The 19,991-nt window shown below is 40.7% G+C and overlaps 1 protein-coding gene across 4 annotated transcripts in view; it reads right to left on the bottom strand.

Annotated features, from left to right (window-relative positions):
• Window positions 1–19,991, bottom strand: part of fbxl17 (F-box and leucine-rich repeat protein 17) — a 749,949-nt gene that overhangs the window by 192,982 nt on the left and 536,976 nt on the right. For all 4 annotated transcript variants that reach the window (XM_060837165.1, XM_060837173.1, XM_060837184.1 and 1 more), the window contains exon 9: window positions 9,834–9,910. In XM_060837165.1, coding sequence (XP_060693148.1) covers window positions 9,834–9,910 — 77 coding nt within the window. The remainder of the gene's footprint in view (window positions 1–9,833; window positions 9,911–19,991) is intronic.

Raw genomic sequence — 19,991 nt, forward strand, 5'->3', positions numbered from 1 at the left:
TGAGTAACTGAATGTTTGTTGTTGTGGTATCAATTAAGAAGGCTGCTTTATCTTGGATAGTGTTAAGCTTCTTGAGTATTGTTGGAGCTCTCTCACCAGGCATGTGGAGGGTATTCCGTCACACTCATGAGTTGAGCGTTATAGATAGTGGAAGTCTTTGTGGAGTCAGGAGGTAAGTTACTTGGTGCAGTATTTCTAGCCTCTGACATACACTTGTAGTCATTCTATTTAAATAGTATACACTGTATACAGTTCAGTTTCTGGTCGATGGTAACCCCCAAGATATGGATAGTTGAGATTCCTGCCTAAATACTTAAGCAGGTTCACCTCTGACAGCAGTGCTGCTGAGCTTTGACCTGCTGGAAGACCTCTTACTGACCCACCAAACACAAGAACACACCCATCATCCTGAACTGAATGGAGATCCAGCAGGGGGCACTTAACTGGCTGCTTCCTTCAAAATTGCACGTGCGGTCCTGCTATTGGCATTCGAGGTACTCTAATCACATTTTATCCCAATGCTGGGATCAAGACTCCAAAATTGAAAATTCAGCCTGAAGCTTCCCACAACCACATAAATTTTATCATGTTTTTGGATACTCCAGTTTCTCCATTCTTCTTCCAATTTCACTTTGATCATCTCCCTTCTTCACTGAATTTCCCTCCTGTTTCTCGTTTTATTCATCTATGTTTCCTTTTGCTTATGCTTCTTTTCTCTCATTTCTTCTTCATTTGTCCTCTTTATCCTTTCCAAAATATTTCTACAACTTTACATAACAATGAGCATAAGATAGAAGATGGAACATGGATCAAGACCAAGACCACAAGGCAGCAGCACAGATAGTTGGAGACAAATCCAGGCTCTCCAGTGTACAAGCTGTAAATTGGAATTGAAAAGTGGCACATATCATTACATAAAGTAGTAACACAGAAACAGAAATCGAAATTGAACATTTGGCCATTCAAACTCTCTTTGCTATCTAATCATTAAACACACCTTCCCGATCATAACCAAAAACATATCAATTTCAACTTGAATGTACTCAACAATTGAGCAGCGACAGATTCTGGAATAGAGAAGTTCAAAGACCCACAACCATTTCGGTGTCAAAAATTCTCCTTTCAGTCTAAATGGCTCACCCCCTTATTCTAAATGACTCCAATTTCTGGACCTCTTATATCCTATAAAGCCCCTTTAAGGATTTTACATTGTTCAAAAAATTAACTCTCACTCTTCTAACAGCTATATGATATTAGCCTAGTCTACTAAGCTGTTTCTCATGGGATGATCCCTTACTCAAGGTATAATTCTCGTGAACCTTCATGGCAGTCCTTCAAAGACTAGTACATCCTTCCTTCAGGAGGCCAAAAATGCACACAATATTCCAGGTCTGTTCTAACCTAAATTTAATGTATTTACAGGAAGACTTCTTTATCCTAATACTCCAATCTCTTTGCAATAAAGACTGACATTGCAATTACCTACTTAATTTCTAGTTAAGCATACCTGTCAACTTTCTGTGATTCGTGACATCAAGCTGCTCTACCAATATTTCCCAGTCTCTCTCTCTATGTAAAATATATTCTACTTGTCTATTTGCCATGTGAAAGTGAAGAAATTTGCACTTCCACATGACTAAGGGTCTGTTTCCATGCTGCACATCTATGAATCCATATGTCATCTGTCACGTTCTTGTCCTTGCACTCAATCTACTCATCTCTTCGCATCCTGCTCATAGCTTGCTTTCCAAGGTCACTTTACAGTGTCAAATACAATGGGAAAGGTGTCCAAAGTTGCCAAAAACGTTGCATGCTGAGGACTGGAAGAAATTTAGAATATGGCAAAAGAGGACCCGGGGTTGATCAGGGAAGAGGATAGGAAACTAATCTAGCTGAAGATAAAAAGAAATTAGAATCCAAAGTAATTCTACAAACACAATAAGAACAAAAGAGTAACTGGGGAGAGAATAGGACCCCTTCAAGATCTACCGCCTATGTGTGGAAGTGCAGGAGCTCAATAAGATACTAAATGAGTATTTCACATTAGTGCTTACTGTACAGAAAGATGTAGAAGTTGGAGAACTTGGGGAAATAAATAATGATAGCTTGAGAAGTGTACATATTACAAAGTAGGAAGTGCTGTGCATCTTAAAACACATAAAGGAGCTGATCAGATGTACCCCAGAACTTTGTGGGAAACCAAAGAAGAGATTGCTGGACTCCTTGCTGATATATTTGTATCATCGATAATGATGAGTGAGGTGCCAGAAGACTGAAGATTGACTAACATGGTACCTTATTAAAGCCAGGGAACTATAAACCAATGTCAGTGGTGTGCAAAGTAGACAAACAGGAGCCTGGAAGAACACAGCAAGTGAGGCAGCATCAGGAGGTGAAGAAGTCAACATTTTCGGTGTGCAAGTTATTGGACAGGATTATGAGAGACAGGATTTACATGCTTTTGGAAAGGCAATGACTGGTTAGGGACTGTCAACATGGCTTTGTGCATAGGAAATTGTGTCTCACTAACTTGTTTGAGTTTTTTGAAGAAGTGATTATGAAGATTGATGAAAACAGGTGATGAACATTGTCTATATGGACTTCAGTAATGTGTTCTATGGGGATCCACATGGTCGACTTGTTAACAAGGTTACATTACATGGAATACATCGCTGATACAATTCCAGCAAAGTTAAAAAAATCACACAACACCAGGCTATAGTTCAAAAGGTTTAATTGGAAGGACTAGCTTTCAGAGCGCTGCTCCTTCATCACAACCACCTGATGAAGGAGCAGTGCTCCGAATGCTAGTCCTTCCAATTAAACCTGTTGAACTATAACCTGGTGTTGCGTGATTTTTAACTTTGTACACTCCAGTCCAACACCGGCATCTCCAAATCACAATTCCAGCAAGCATTCGATATGTATTATCAACATAGTATAGACTTGGGTTCACACCCTTGATATTCTTCATATCAAATAAGGATTCCATCTGCTACCCTCACAGGGAGACACTGCACAACAGTCATGCACGTTCATGAAGACAAACGGAACCCCTATGGTGAAAACCAGCTTTCACAGCCATACTTATATTGCACCTTTCAAATAATAGAACAACTCACGATACTTCAAACAGCAATATAAAACAAACTTTGATTCCAAACCACATGATGCAATATTTACATAGAAATACAGTTTAAAGAGTGGAGGAAAGTGAGGTAGAGAGGTAGATACTTTAATGAAGGAAATTCCAGAATCAGGGCATGATTTTGTAGCTTTAGTTTATCAGTGGTGTCACCATGTGCAACTCAAAAAGACAACAAGTCAAAATCTACCATATTAAAGAAATATAAAAACAATCTTTTAAACGTACTATATTTTCAAATCTTGAAAGACAAGTAAAATGAGTTTTGGCCTCCCACTGGGCTCCTAGTGGTTATAGAGTGCTGTCAGAAGGAAGAATACACGCTGCAAAGGTGTCAAACGAAATCAGTTAAAAGCTTACGCTGCTTTAGTTGGTCTTCAGTAATTTCCATGTAAGCTCGTGGTTCAAATATGCTGCATTGCAATTCTTCGAAACAATAACTGCTGACTAACAGCAAACAAGCAGAATTATGAATCTTAAAAACTGAACAAATTCATCAAGCTGATGCTGGAAATTAGAAACAAAAGCAGAAATTGCTGTAAAAGTTCAGCAAGTCTGGCAGCATCTGAGTAGAGAAGTCAGAGCTAACTTTTCAGAACTGACAAAGGGTCACTGGACCTGAAATGTTAACTCTGATTTCTCTCCATAAATGCTGCCAAAACTGCTGACCTTTTCCAGCAATTTCTGTATTTGTCTCTGGATCTTAATGACTTTATTAACGGATTCTTGTGGGGCCGAGGTCCTATCTCTACTTCTGGACCAGAAGGTTGGGGTTCATGTCCCAGAAGTGTTAATATATCTGAACAGGTTGATTTAAAATAATTAGTAATATAATTGTCCATGTGATAATATTGTAACAAAAATAACAGGAAGGACTTGATTAGATGGGTATATCATTGAATGTAATAAACTGGGAAATTTAAATAGGCCTGTGAAAATCAGAATCCAGGAAATGCTGAGGAGCTGGACATATGCATTGGCTATGAAGTACTGACAGTAAGGTTCAGGGGCATTACTTATTAAGGTAAAACCCAACTGAGAAATCAGTGTAATCCTCGGAAGCATATGTTTTGTTTTAAAAAATGGATTGGAGAGAAAAAAAGACATTTTGTTAAGGCACTCAGGACAACTTGCAAGAAATTACAAAACAAAATTTATACTATATGAGAGGAGAGTACTGATTGACTGGTAAGTGAACTCTAATAGGTAGAGACATTCATGGCAATGCCTTGACTGGAGTCCACCTGCCATACAACCTGTACTTTCCTCTCACTCTTGTATAAATGCTATTTTCTTTTACTTTGATACATTTTGCAAATTGTCCTTATAAATGCAAGATGAAAAGCTTACACAAAACGTATTTTTCTTTCAGTAGTAGATACACAAGATCATAATACCAACCAACTTTTTGGAAAAAAATAACTATTTCAGGAGAAATGCTATAACAGTGAACCTTCAATAGGAATCTGAAGGAAGGAAAGTTAATAATCATAAGGCTACAGGCACCTGAAGTATAACCTCTGATATTCAGCAACAATGATGGCAGACCTAGACAGCAAAGAATGACACTCTCAGGGCCAGGCTGATGAGAACCTTGGTATTAGGTCGTTCTTGTGTATAGATTAGCTATGTATCAGTTTAACAATTGTAAGTTTCTTTTTAAGGCTATTTGGTAGAGTCCTTTCCACCAGGTGGTGGCACTGTGCTTGAATTCCAGACTGGTTGAATTGCAGCTTGGAAGTGTTTTATCAGTACTTAGCAAAATTGTTAACTGGGATAATCTGCCTAAGGTAGAAGGCACACCACATCTCTGGCATTAGCTGAAGTTGGTCTTCATATATAGAGGAATTGAATACAATGGTAAAAATTGTGCCACAGCTATAAAAACATCTATCTGGTAACTGTGGATTTCTGCACTCCACACGATAGGAAGAATGTATTGGGCTTGGAGAACTTTCAGTGTAGATTGACTAAAATGAAATCCGGACACGAATTGATAAATCATGAGGCAAGATTATACACATCAGGTTTGAATTGCCCAGAATTCAGAATGTTAAGGGATGATTTGATCAAGTTTTCATGATGTAATGAGACCTGGGTCAAAATTCTGGAATTCCCTTCCTAACCACATTGTAGATGCGTCTTCATTGCCAAAGTTTGTAAGAATTCAAGGTGGCAGCTCAGCAACATCAGGGCAGACAAGCCTGGGTAATAAATGCTGACCTAGTCAGCAGCAGCCACATCCTATGAATCAATAATGATGAAAACATATAAAAATCTGATAGAAATGACATAGGAAAATTATTTCTGGTAGATGGGTACCTAGGTCAAGGAGACACATTCTAAAGTTAGAAAGACCTTTCAACAGTATAGCTAGGACACAATTTACACTCTCAGAATGGTATACATTTGTATTTCTCTTCCACAAAAAAGTGATATTTATTATTTTTAAATATAAGTAAGTTTTTGCTCATACAAAGGTATTATGGGATGTATAGACATGAGCCTCAAATTAGCCATGCTCTCATGAATGGTGAACAGGCTCAAGGATTGAAATAGTAAAAAATGAGGTCTGCAGATGCTGGAGATCACAGCTGCAAATGTGTTGCTGGTCAAAGCACAGCAGGCCAGGCAGCATCTCAGGAACAGAGAATTCGACGTTTCGAGCATAAGCCCTTCATCAGGAATAAGAGAGAGAGAGCCAAGCAGGCTAAGATAAAAGGTAGGGAGGAGGGACTTGGGGGAGGGGCGATGGAGGTGGGATAGGTGGAAGGAGGTCAAGGTGAGGGTGATAGGCCGGAGTGGGGTGGGGGTGGAGAGGTCAGGAAGAGGATTGCAGGTTAGGAGGGCGGTGCTGAGCCGAGGGAACCGACTGAGACAAGGTGGGGGGAGGGGAAATGAGGAAGCTGGAGAAATCTGAATTCATACCTTGTGGTTGGAGGGTTCCCAGGCGGAAGATGAGGCGCTCCTCCTCCAGCCGTCGTGTAGTTGTGTTCTGCCGGTGGAGGAGGCCAAGGACCTGCATGTCCTCGGTGGAGTGGGAGGGGGAGTTAAAGTGTTGAGCCACGGGGTGATTGGGTTGGTTGGTTCGGGCGGCCCAGAGGTGTTCTCTGAAGCGTTCCGCAAGTAAGCGGCCTGTCTCACCAATATAGAGGAGGCCACATCGGGTGCAGCGGATGCAATAGATGATGTGTGTGGAGGTACAGGTGAACTTGTGGCGGATATGGAAGGATCCCTTGGGGCCTTGGATGGAAGTGAGTGTGGAGGTGTGGGCGCAAGTTTTACATTTCCTGCGGTTGCAGGGGAAGGTGCCGGGGGTGGAGGTTGGGTTGGTGGGGGGTGTGGATCTGACAAGGGAGTCACGAAGGGAGTGGTCCTTGCGGAACGCTGATAGGGGAGGGGAGGGAAATATATCCTTGGTGGTGGGGTCCGTTTGGAGGTGGCGGAAATGGCGGCGGATGATACGTTGTATGCGCAGGTTGGTGGGGTGGTAGGTGAGAACCAGTGGGGTTCTGTCTTGGTGGCGGTTGGAGGAGCTGGGCTCAAGGGCGGAGGAGCGGGAAGTGGAGGAGATGCGGTGGAGTGTGAACTTCTCCTATTTACATGTTCCCATCAGTTGTTAAACCATCATCATAGATTAGCACTCTAAGCAGCTTTTTTATACAGGAAGTGTGCAAGCCCTGATCAAACACACCTTATCCACCAGGGAGCAGTTACAAATACGAAAAATTATGAAGAAAAGATAAATGCATTTAATTTAAAACAACTTCTGTACATGGCATTAAAAAAAGGGTTATTATAATTGAGGTTTTTCTAAAGTCTGTGTATAAATAAGCGAAGAGAAAAAAGAAGGGGAAGAGTGGTGAGACAAGGAGAAAAGGGGAGGATGGAAAAAACTTTTTGTAGCATTACAACAAGCCAAATGGCCTCCTTCCATACTGTGGTGTTTTTCTCATAATGTATGGTCCAAAATCAATGGAAATGCAATCTATTCAGTTGAAAGCCAGTATGTCTATACAAATTATTAATCTAAAGCTAACCAGTTCCGGTGTTTTAAAATTGGTGCAACTTAGTCACAGTTTGTTTGATTTGGGACTGCGCAGTATAGCATGGGCAAAAAAATGGCAGCAATGTTGCAAGTCCGAAAGTCTCACTATATTTCAGCCACCAGATACTTTTGGATGAGCGAGGATGGAGGTGGAGTAGCAACCAATACTCTGAAGTTTAGAAGTTGCTCAAACCATTTTTCATATCAAAACTTCTGCAATTTTGTTGGAGGCAAACCACAGACTGAAATAAGAGTCTAAATGTGACTAGGTGACTAAACATCAATTTTTTTGACATTTTTTATGTATTTGCTATGTTTTTAGCATTCCTTATTTTAATTGAATTCAGCGATTTAGCTACTACTATGCATGTTTTTGGTTGCCAGAAAACCCAGCTTATTGGTTTTGAACAGAGAACGTCAGAAACAGCATGCTTTTGGAGCAAATCCTTTGTCCTCTCTCTTTCGATAAAACACCTCTCATCAAACTTTGATAGCTGTAAATTCATCGAAAGACCTGAACATCACAAGGGAAGGGTTCTTATATGAGAAGTCTAAATCTATACCACTGTCTGCAGAAAGAGAATTCAACTAGCTTTAAATTCCTCAAGCAAAGATTATTAAAATGTATAAGTATGTCCAACTACTTTTCTTGAAAAATCACACCCACAAGAAATAAAACTCTATGGAGCGTTATCTTAAAAGTATTTTGGAAAAGAAACTATTGATTCAAGAAAAAAATATTCACGGATGTCATCAATTCTGGCCTGCCACTGAAATCACTTTGGGCATGCCGTTAGTGCTGATTAATCAGGAATTCTGATGAAGGGCTTTTGCCCAAAACATCGATTTTCCTGGTTCTCGGATGCTGCCTGACCTGCTGGGCTTTTCCAGCACCAGACTCTTGACAAGGCAAGGAATCAATCTACTCTTCCTGAGTTTTAACATCTCAGTTATATCTGTATTAGCTGAAGTGAGTGGTGCCATTGTTAGGACTTGAAAAGATAAGATACTGTTAAATAAGATAATTGCTAGGTTGGTACTTCTGACAATTGGCAAGCTATCAACAGCACTGAAATACTGTAAAAGTTTTCAGAAGCATAGGAATTAAACTTCAACTTATTATTCTGCATTGTACAATATGGCAACTGTCGCCCAATGAGTGATAGATGGAACTTTTCCTGCAGATACCACGTCTACATTACAGACCAGCTTAGCCATCTGTTTGGAGGTTTGAAAGCTTTTACAGGTGCCTGAGCTTTTGTCGGTCTTCAAAGGCACTCATAGGTTCTGCAGCGTCTGTACGCAAAGCTGTCCTCGAGTGTATGAGCTTGTCTACTTTGACAGATACATGAGCTTCTATGAGGCTATTGTTTTTCAATTATGTATTCAAGTCATGTTTATTTTGATTGCTTTTCAAAAGCTACAACATCTTTTTTTATAACTTCTGAATTCTATTCTAAATTGGACACTGCTGAGTGTTATGGTTATAAGTATTGAAGGAGAATGTGAAAGAGGGATTGATTGTATTAGGAGATGAAGGAGCGTCATGAAAGTGGGTGAAGGGGTGAAAGGGTTGATGTGTTTAAGGGTAATGAGCGATGAAGGGAGGATGGGGGGGGAGCTTTACACTGATCTGCAGAATTGGTCCAATGTCTCCGTCACCTTTAAACTTTCTATCTCTTTTTAAGCTTTGGACAGCAGGCTTTTCCCACATCTCACTGACGAAAATATTGCTGATTAGCCTTACTAGATCACAATGTTGGAAAAATTTCCAAGTCACATTTCTCATCTCCATGATGAAAATCTGGCACCCAGTCTCAGTAATACATTCTGAACTTATGCCCGAGCTTTAGCTTTGAGCAATGTTTGACCAACAACTGGTTGTGATTATGCTCGTACTAACCACTCGTTAACAAGACACTGGCAGAAATCATCCTCAGCTCAGACTCTTGCAGAAATAATTTGGCTATACAAGCAAACTAAAATGCATTAACAGTTTAAATAGGCTAATAATACCTAAAAAACCTACACAGAGTTCACTTTATAAATAATCCATTGTTAAGGGTAATACTTTCAAGATAACATTACAAATCAGTTGGATTAAAAATGTGGGTAACATGAAGCAGGATTTCTACTGGGCGCTGGCTGCAAGGAAAGCTCATTGTACAATTACCCCAGCAACTCAAATGTTGATCTTGAGTTTAATTTTAAAGTAATTGTCAACAGTTTGCTGTGTGATACATCCTTATTTGGTTACATAGCAGTATAGAAAAAGAAGTTTGCAAAGTTCTTTGAAAAGATATGTAAGGATCTTCAAAGAGATTAACCAAATTCCATTTTCTTTGATTTGAGAAGGAAATTTTTTTTTAAATGTGTTAAATCTTTTACTATGATTCAAATTTGTTCACATTAAATATCCTGGACTTCGGTAAATTTGTACCAGTTACCATGCAGTCCAAATGAAACATAAAATGACCGAATATTCTGAAGATTGTAAAAATCCTTCCTTGGAAAGATATCCCATATTACTTTTGAGAGCGCTCAACCCCCATGTACATTAAACGTCCTTATAATCTCAGATTTGTAGACATAAGCACATTGGAAAAGGCAGCAATGATAAAAAGCAGCAGAAATACACACCGTAATCTGTAATTTTACAGGACACAAGGTAAAGCTCCTTTAGGCTGCGTCCTTCCTTAGCTATGAATTCAACACATCTGTAAAAAAATAAAACAAATCAATCAATTTAATAGAGCCAGACGATTAAAATGGCTAAATAAACAAGAACTCGCATCACAATATCTGGCTGTAACAGACAGGATAATCTCAATATCAAATTCACTCCAGCACAAAACATTCTAGCAATCTAAAGAAATTAGGACATGGAAGTGCTTCATCATTAAGGGAGAAGTGATCAATTTCTTACGTTGCATCTCAATGGGGAGGGATTAAAAGAAAATAAAGACTGAAGTTGCACAGGCTACTTTTGCACTAAACCTGGTCAATCAAGAGCAGTATTGACCAGGAAACTTGCAAGCTGCCTGCCTAGGTTTATCGCATGAATTTGTAGCCCATGAAGCCCATAAAAACAATGTAGAAAACAAAACACATGTTTAAAAATATTTTCAAAGGCTGTCTTTCGCAGCCTTGAAGCAACTTGAAATGCTTTACAGACAGCAAAATAATTTTGTCGTTCTTGTTATGAAAAGAATGCAGCAGCAAGCTCACATAAATAGCAATGCAATTATGTCCAATTAATTTATTTTTATCATATTCAATGAAGGATGGATATTGGCCAGGGCATCAGAAATAATATCATTGCTCCTCTTAGAAACAGGGCCTTGAGGTATTAAAGTCTATCTGAGGTGGCAGTCTGGACTTCAGTTTAAGTTCTATTCAAAAGACAGCACCACCATTTTTGCAGCAATGCCACAATCCACATAGGAGTGTTGGCCCTAAATTATTGCTCTCAAATTTCTAGAATTAATTCTGAACTCATTTTCTTCTGTCTCAGAACGCAGAATTGCAAGCTATAGCACAGCTGCTGCATTAAAACAGCAGACATTGAGAAAAGGCTTAAGTGGCAGCTCAAGAGTCAAAAAACACAATAAAATTCAATTTTAACTCTTCATAAGCCAATTAACCATCATATCTTAGAATGATAAGCGATTGTTGTTTTTTTTATGTTAAACTGTTCAACTCTGACTCCACGTTGACTGACGTTAAATATCTTTATTCAGTACAGTGCTGTTATCTCAGCTGATGTCAGATCCTGCACAGGAACCTGGCTTAATAGATTATGCTTTGGTTTAAAGAAATGGCTACTCACTGAAACATAAGCAAGCAAAGCTAGAGTTTTTGCTTTAAGAATAATATAGTGTTTATTAGAAAAGAAATGAAGATGAATAGGAATAAGCCAAATAGAATTATAGATTCATAGAATCACTAAATTGCAGATAGAGGCCATTCAACTCATCAAGTCTGTACCAAACCTTCGGAGAACATCCCACCCAAACCCACTCCCCACCCTATCCTTGTAACCTCTTATTAACTATGGCTATTCCACTTAATCTACATATCCGTGGACACTACAGGGCAATTTAACACAGCAAATCCATCTAACCTGCACATCTTTGGTCTACGGGAGGGAACTGGACCACCTGGCAGAAACCCATGCAGACACAGGGAGAATGTGCAAACTCCAGACAGACAGTCACCCGCGGTTGGAACCAAATGAGAGTCCCTGGCACTGAGAGGCTGCAGTACTAACCACTGTGCCACCATGCCATCAAGTCCAAAGATTTTTAAACTACAACTGTAACCCCAGTAATCCAAAAATATTCCTTTATAAATTGAAAACAAACAAAACAGCTTTTGAATAGTACCAAAACACACTCCTACAGTATTCAAAACTCAATTCATGTATTGCTCACACCACCATCCCTGGATCTAATACCTCAAGGTTTAAGTCACTTGTGACTGCAATGTTTAGATTGAAATTGCAAATGCCTTATTCATGGAGCTAACATACATTTGTTTAAATGTACTCAGATTTAAGTAACCTTTTCAAAGTTTTATTTCAACTTTTCTGGTCTGGGACTAACATTGACTCTTCATTCTAAGATAATCTAGTTCACTCTATGTCCCTGCTTTCTCAGAAGCACTTTTTTTACACAGCCATCCTATTCCAAAAGGTTAATAAATTCATGAGGGGCATGGATAGGATAAATAGACAAGGTATTTTCCCTGGGTTGTGGGAGTCCAGAACCAGAGGGCATAGGTTTAGGGTGAGAGGGGAAAGACATAAAAGATACCTAAGGGGCAACTTTTTCACTCAGAGGGTGATACATGTATGGAATGAGCTGCCAGAGGAAGTGGTAGAGGCTAGTACAATTGCTACATTTAAAAGGCATGTGGATGGGTACATGAATAGGAAGGGTTTGGATGGATATGGGCCGGGTGCCGGCAGATGGGACTGGATTGGATTGGGATATCTGTTCGGCATGGACAAGTTGGACCGAAAGATCTGTTTATGTCCTGTATATTTCTATGACTCTATAACATCATCAATGAGCCTCTGATGAAGTGCTGGTGTTCTGTCCCACTTGTTACTTGAGTATCTTGGTCTATTATGATGGGTGATATCACTTCTGGTTGTTTTTCTGAGGGGTTGGTAAATAGGGTGCAAATTGATATGTTTGTTAATGGACTTCCAGTTTGAATGCTAGGCTTCTAGGAATTTGTGTGTCTTTCTTTAGCCTGTCCCAGGATGGTTCTGTTGTCCCAGTCAAACTGGTGTCTCTCTTTATCTGTGTGTACAGATACTAGTGATGGTTGGTCAGGTCTTTTGGTGGCTATTTTGTGCTCATGTATCCTGGTGGCTAGTTTCCTGCCCATCTGTCCAATGTAATGTGTGTTGCAGTCCTTGCAGGGAATTTTCTATGTGATGTTCATTCTGCTGGTTGTTGATACAGGGTCCTTGAAATTCATCAAGAGCTATTTCAGTGTGGTGGTAGGTTTGTGGGCTACCACGATGCCTCGGGGCCAGAGCAGTCTGGTCGTCATCTCCGAGATGTCTTTAATGTTTGGCAAGGTGGCTAGAGTCTCCGGCTAGTTGTGTCTTCCTGCATGGGTCTGCTGTGTAGGAATAGGCGGATTGCGCTTATCGGGTACCCATTGCAGGAGTGTTTTTCCTTGGCTTCTTGTAGTTCCTAGGTGCTGCAGTGTGTTGTGGCTCATTTGAATAATGTCCTTATGCAGCTCCATTTGTGATTGCTGGGATGATTGCTCCTGTAGTTGAGTATCTGGTCAGTGTGTGTGGCTTTTCTGTAAATGCCGGTCTGCAGCTCTCCATTGGCTTCTTGTTCTACTGCGATATCTAAGAAGGGGAGTCTGTTGTTGTTCTCTTCCTCTTTGGTGAACTTTATATCAGTAAGGATGTTGTTTATGTATTTACGGGTTTCTTCTAATTTGTTGCATTTCGTGATGACAAAGGTATCATCCGCATAGCTGATCTAAAACTTGGGCTGAATCGTGGGGAGGGCTGTTTGTTCTAACCTCTGCATAACTGCTTCTGCTAAACATCCTGATATTGACGATCCTAGAGGCGTCCCTTTGATTTGTTTATAGATCTTGTCAATGAAGTGGGTTGTGAGGCACAGGTTTACTAGTTTGGGGATGCCACCTTTGCTGATGGAGTTAGTGCCGTCAGAAGTTTGTGTCCTTGGTTCGTCTAGCAGTAAGGCTAGTGTTTCTCTGGCTTGGGTGATGTTTATTGATGTGAATAGGGCTATCACATCAAAGGAAACCATGTCTTTGTTGTCCTCTACCTTGATGTCTTTGATGATGTTAAGGAATTCCTGGGTGGAGTGGATGGATTGGCTTGAGTCTTTTTTTGATTAGATTACTTACAATGTGGAAACAGGCCCTTCGGCCCAACAAGTCCACACCGACCCGCCGAAGCGCAACCCACCCATACCCCTTACCTAACACTACGGGCAAATTAGCATGGCCAATTCACCTGACCAGCACATCTTTGGACTGTGGGAGGAAACCGGAGCACCCGGAGGAAACCCACGCAGACACGGGGAGAACGTGCAAACTCCACACAGTCAGTCGCCTGAGGCGGGAATTGAACCCAGGTCCCTGGCGCTGTGAGGCAGCAGTGCTAACCACTGTGCCACCGTGCCACCCTTCTACTAGGTGTTTCAGTTTGCATTGCAGTTCCTTTGCTAGTCTGTATGTCAGTGTTCTGGGAAGTGAGATTATGGGTCTGAGAGGGGCCTCTTGTTGATGTACCTTTGGTAATCCATAGAAACGGGGTGTATTGGATCCTTCAGGTTTCATCCTTTGGAGCTCTACCTAGTTAATTTCACTTGTCTGCGAGTTGAGTGTTTGCATACAGACACAGTAAAAGCCATCCTAGTATGAGGGATGAACTTCAACCACAGGGACGCAGTACAAAAAGAACTTCCTCGTGGCACTGGAATCCCCCTGGAAAGAGAACAGACTTACGGAAGAATCCAGCAGGCCATCAGACAGATAGTAGCACCAACAGAAAGGAAGAAGGGAAAACCCTCAACACACTAGAAGGGAAAACCCTCAACACACTAGAAAGGAAACCCCTGGAATATCAGAAAAGACAGAAATATCGTAATCCTACAAGTAGACAAAGGGCGCATGACCGTCATCCTGAACAGAAGACAATACATTGAAAAAGCAAACACACTACTCGCAGGTACTCATACCTATCAACAGGTGGCAATAGACTTGTGCCTCACAACCACTTCACCTTCAATGATAAGATCTACAAACAAATCAATGGGACACCTGTGGGATCACCAGTATATGGATTCTTAGCAGAAGCAGTTATGCAGATGTTAGAACGAACAGCCCTTTCCATGATCCAGCCAAGCTTTGAGTCCGTTATATGGATGACATCTTTGTTATCATGAAACACAACAAATTGAAAGAAACCCACAAACACATAATCAACATTTTTAGGGGTATAAAGTTCACCAAAGAGGAAGAGAACAATATATTCCCCTTCCTAGTAGAATGAAAAGCCAATGGAGAGCTGCAGACCAGCATTTACAGGAAAGCCACACACACTGACCAGAAACTCAACTACAGGAGCAATCATCCCAACACCCAGAAACAGAGCTGCATTAGGACATTATTTAAACAAGCCAAACCACACTGCAGCACCCAGGAACGTGAAGAAGCCAAGGCAAAACACCTATACAACGCATTCAGGAACAGTGGGTACCTGATAAGTGCACTCCGCTGACTGCTACACAACAGACCTAAACAAGAAGATATAACATGCCCAGAGACACTAGCCACCCTGCCTAACATTAAAGACATCTTGGAGATGACGACCAGACTGCCCCAGCCCTGAGGCATCATGGTAGCCCACAAACCCACCACCTAATGAACCAGCTTCTGATGAATTTCAAGGACCCTGTCCCAGCAACCAGCAGAATGAACATCACATACAAAATTCCCTGCAAGGACTGCAACAAACATTACATTGGACAGACGGGCAGGAAACTAACCACCAGGATACATGAGTACCAAATAGCCACCAAAAGACATGACCAACTATCACTAGTATCCAGACACACAGACAAAGAGGGTCACCAGTTTGACCGGGACAATACATCCATCCTGCGACAGGCTAAACAAAGACACACAAGGGAATTCCTAGAAGCCTGACATTCAAACTGGAAGTCCATTAATAAACATCGATTTGCATCCCATTTACTATCCTCTCAGAAAAACTACCAGAAGTGATACCACCCACCACAACAGACCAAGACACACAAATAGCAAGTGGGACAGAACACCAGCGCTTCATTGGAGGCTCACTGATGATGTTACATGGCATGGTGATAGAACGCTTGAGAATAAATCTACCAGCTCAGTGAGCAAACTTACAACCTGATCCACAATCTGAGCTACAAATCTTCTTCAACATTATGTGGGCCACTGTTACTGCAAGTTTATAAAAGATGGGTGATCAACACCCAGGTGGTGAAGTTAAAAATCTTTACTCCTGTAAGTAACGCTTTTAACACACTGGGCATAAACATATTGGTGAAAACTAATGATTTTCTGAACTTTTTGCTTTCTCCTGCCTCTTTCAGAAGCCTCATTTACTCAGCCTTGACTTTGTGACATCACTTTGGCACATTTTATTTTCTGAAGAAGGTAGATAAACAAATGAAAGCAATAACTGTAAATCTTCAACATATTACATAAACCCAACATTTCTCTTTCAAAAACTAAAAAATACTGCACAGCAAGTTATAAAAACACAAATCAGCTTGGAAAGCAAGGAGGCGATTTGTGACCTCATTGACATTAACTTTATTGCCTAAACAAACCTCTCAGAACCCATAGCTTCTCCTGGATATCCACTGACTGGTAGAAAATAGATAATATGGACATATGTTGGATTCTATCTTCTGTTCTCCTCTTATTTCAACAGAAATGTTATTACTGCTCACCTTCTTTAGATTATTTACTTGAGACATGAAACCTTTAATTTTTTAGTGGTGCAGCCATGACATATGTTTGAAATGGTAAAATGTTAAAGGACCTCCCTTTAGCCACTGTATAGCATCGGAATTTCATGTTTTATAGTGTTTTGGAAATGTCTTCATGTTTCAAAATACAAAGGAGAACATGATTTCAGCAGTTTCCTATTTTTCTTAGTCATGAGAATTGCAATTCTTTAATGTATTCATACATGCTGAAGATTGACAGGTATTGCTTTCATTTTTTTATCTGCCTTCTTCAGAAAATAGAATGTGTCAAAGTGATTAAGGACATTGGCGCTAGTCAAATTAAACAGGATGAAGCAATGGACTTTCAATGACGATATTCAGCCCCTCACACCTGCGCACATCAATATGTCCTTTCAGAATGCTGGCATTATATTTTTGGCAAACCCACTCTTACTATGGAAGTATGATATTGAAAAGGAATGATGGATGCACATCCCAGTTCAAACTTAAAGTTTGGGGAGATTGCAGTGCAGAAAAATAATTGTGTAGCAGCAAAAGAATCTGGAGAAGGAGAAATGAGACACACCAAAAGGCAGAAGTGTAAATTCATTCTGCTCAATAAGAATTAAGGAGAGATGGTTCACAATTTACAAAAACCTGACAAAAAAAATACTTCCCCTTGCAACTACCTCCTTCCTCTGAGCCCTTTACTAAACGTTCTTATGCTTGTGTAAAATGCTACTGTGCTTTAACTTTTCAGGTGTCCACAGAAGTGCATAGGTGGGTGGCAAAACTAAATAGCTTTGTGGAAAAAAACACAGATGGTGTACATAAAATGTGCAAGTTGGTAAATCCATGCCCCAATTAAAGACAAGTGTCTGCAAAAGGTCGGGAAGGAAATAAGATAGGATCAATATTGGAAAAATAATGTAGAAGGCATCATTTTACTCAGCATTTGCTCAAACATACTTATGATACTGGATGTATTAGACTGCCATTCATTTGAAAGTATATCTATAGACAGGTTTGCAACAATAAAGTTAGAAATTGACACAAGTGAAGACCGAACGGAGTTAATTAGGAAATACAGCGATTGTTCTTTGCAGCAGAAAGCAGTCCTCGGAGGCCTTGTTACTGTTTACGATGTACTCACGACCAAGGGAAAGCTAATTAGAACTGTCACATATTGGTTATCATCTCTCACTTGCCAAGTCTGGGGGGGGCCTTAGATTACTCCAGAGTTTAAAGCAAATTGCACCTTAAGAAGCAATCAAATAACCAGATCCTGAACTGCCTCTGGCCACATTTTGTTATTAATTTTTATTTGCCTCTGTCAAATCAACAAGTTAGACAATAGACGCAGAGATAACAGCATCATTTTCAGCTACTTTCTTGACAAAATTTACTTTTGCAAGCAGCAGAGGTACCATCTTACATAAATCAATGACAGGAAACGTCTTTATGGCCTGGTTTGAGTAGGGAGAAAATAAAATGAAAACTCTTCAGAGTCCAGAATTGAAGGTCATCACTTCAAACATGACACCCCATTACTATTATGGGGATTGCCTTATATTCTTACCCTAACAAAGTCACTAGTGGATTGAAATGTTTCCTTTAGAAACATAATTTGGGCTTAGACCAGCAAAGCAAACAGAAGGGTCAAAGTCTGATTGGGTCAACATTGAAAAATAAAGAAATATTTATGTCATAGAGTCATAGAGATGTACAGCAATATATTTGGATTTTCAGAAGGTGTTTGATAAACTACCACAAATTAGTCTATTTAGAGTCATAGAGATGTACAGCATGGAAACAGATCCTTTGGTCCAACCCATCCATGCCGACCAGATATCCCAACCCAATCTAGTCCCACCTGCCAGCACCTGGCCCATATCCCTCCAAATCCTTCCTATTCATATACCCATCCACCTGCGACTCCACTTTCAAGGAGCTATGAACCTGCACTCCAAGGTATCTTTGTTCAGCAACACTCCCGAGGACATAGGACATAGAACATAGAACATAGAAAAATACAGCGCAGTACAGGCCCTTCGGCCCTCGATGTTGCGCCAACCAAAGCCTACCTAACCTACACTAGCCCAATAACCTCCATATGCTTATCCAATGCCCGCTTAAATGACCATAAAGAGGGAAAGTCCACCACTGCTACTGGCAGGGCATTCCATGAACTCACAACCCGCTGAGTAAAGAATCTACCCCTAACATCTGTCCTATACCTACCACCCCTTAATTTAAAGCTGTGTCCCCTAGTAACAGCTGACTCCATTAGCGGAAAAAGGTTCTCACTGTCAACCCTATCTAAACCCCTAATCATCTTGTACACCTCTATCAAATCTCCCCTGAACCTTCTTTTCTCCAATGAGAACAGTCCCAAGTGCCTCAGCCTTTCCTCATACGATCTTCCTACCATGCCAGGCAACATCCTGGTAAACCTCCTCTGCACTCGTTCCAATGCCTCCACGTCCTTCCTATAGTATGGCGACCAAAACTGCACACGATACTCCAGATGAGGCCGCACCAGAGTCTTATACAACTGTAACATGACCTCAGGACTCTGGAACTCAATTCCTCTACCAATAAAGCCCAGTACGCCATATGCCTTCTTCACAGCACTATTTATCTGGGTGGCAACTTTCAGAGATCTGTGTACATGGACACCAAGATCCCTCTGCTCATCCACACTATGAAGTAGCCTACCATTAGCCCAGTAATCCATCTTCTTGTTACTCCTACCAAAGTGAATGACTTCACACTTAGCTACATTGAACTCCATTTGCCACCTTTCTGTCCAGCTCTGCAACTTATCTATATCCTGCTGTAATCTGCCACATCCTTCTTCGCTGTCCACAACTCCACCGACTTTCGTGTCATCCGCAAACTTGCTCACCCAGCTTTCAAGCCCCTCCTCTAGTTCATTTATAAAAATGACAAACAGCAGTGTTCCCAAAACAGATCCTTGTGGAACACCGCTAGTAACTGCACTCCAAGATGAACCTATACCATCAACTTCTATCCTCTGTCTACTTCCAGCCAGCCAATTCCTAATCCAAACCTCTAATGCACCCTCAATGCCATACCTCCGTAGTTTTTGCATTAGCCTACCATGGGGTAACTTATCGAACGCCTTGCTAAAATCCATATACACCACATCTACTGCTTTACCCTCATCCACTTCCTTGGTCACCTTCTCAAAGAACTCAATAAGGTTATCATTAAGTGTATAAGTCCTGCTAAGTTTGCTTTCCCAAAATGTAGCACCTCACATTTATCTAAATTAAACTCCATCTGCCACTTCTTAGCCCATCTGTTCAAGATCCCATTGTAATCTGAGGTAACCTTCTTCGCTATCCACTACACCTCCAATGCCAGGTGACTTCAAAGTTTTATACTACTTTCTATAATGTAAAATGGAACACAAAGGTTAAACTGTTGGCTAACCTTTCACTTAACTATACAAATAGTTTTCTTAAATTCATGTAATATAAATTCAATTTTACACATGTGGATATTTACGCACAATCTGAGTTGAGTTTTGAGTCCTTCACCCACCTCCAGCATTCACCCTCCACTTGGACCCTTCCTCTGGCCTCTTAGCTGCCCTCAATCTCTTCATCGAAGACTGCCAGTGTGACATCAGTCGTCTCAATTTCTCTGCTCCTCTCACCCACGTTCACCTGTCCCCATTTGAAAATGTTGCACTTCACGCTGTCAGGTCCAACCTAACTTTATATTCAAACCTCCCGACAGAGGTGGTGCCATTGTAGTC

The sequence above is a fragment of the Hemiscyllium ocellatum genome, chromosome 2, assembly GCF_020745735.1.
Source record: "Hemiscyllium ocellatum isolate sHemOce1 chromosome 2, sHemOce1.pat.X.cur, whole genome shotgun sequence".
NCBI classification, from domain to species: Eukaryota; Metazoa; Chordata; class Chondrichthyes; order Orectolobiformes; family Hemiscylliidae; genus Hemiscyllium; species Hemiscyllium ocellatum.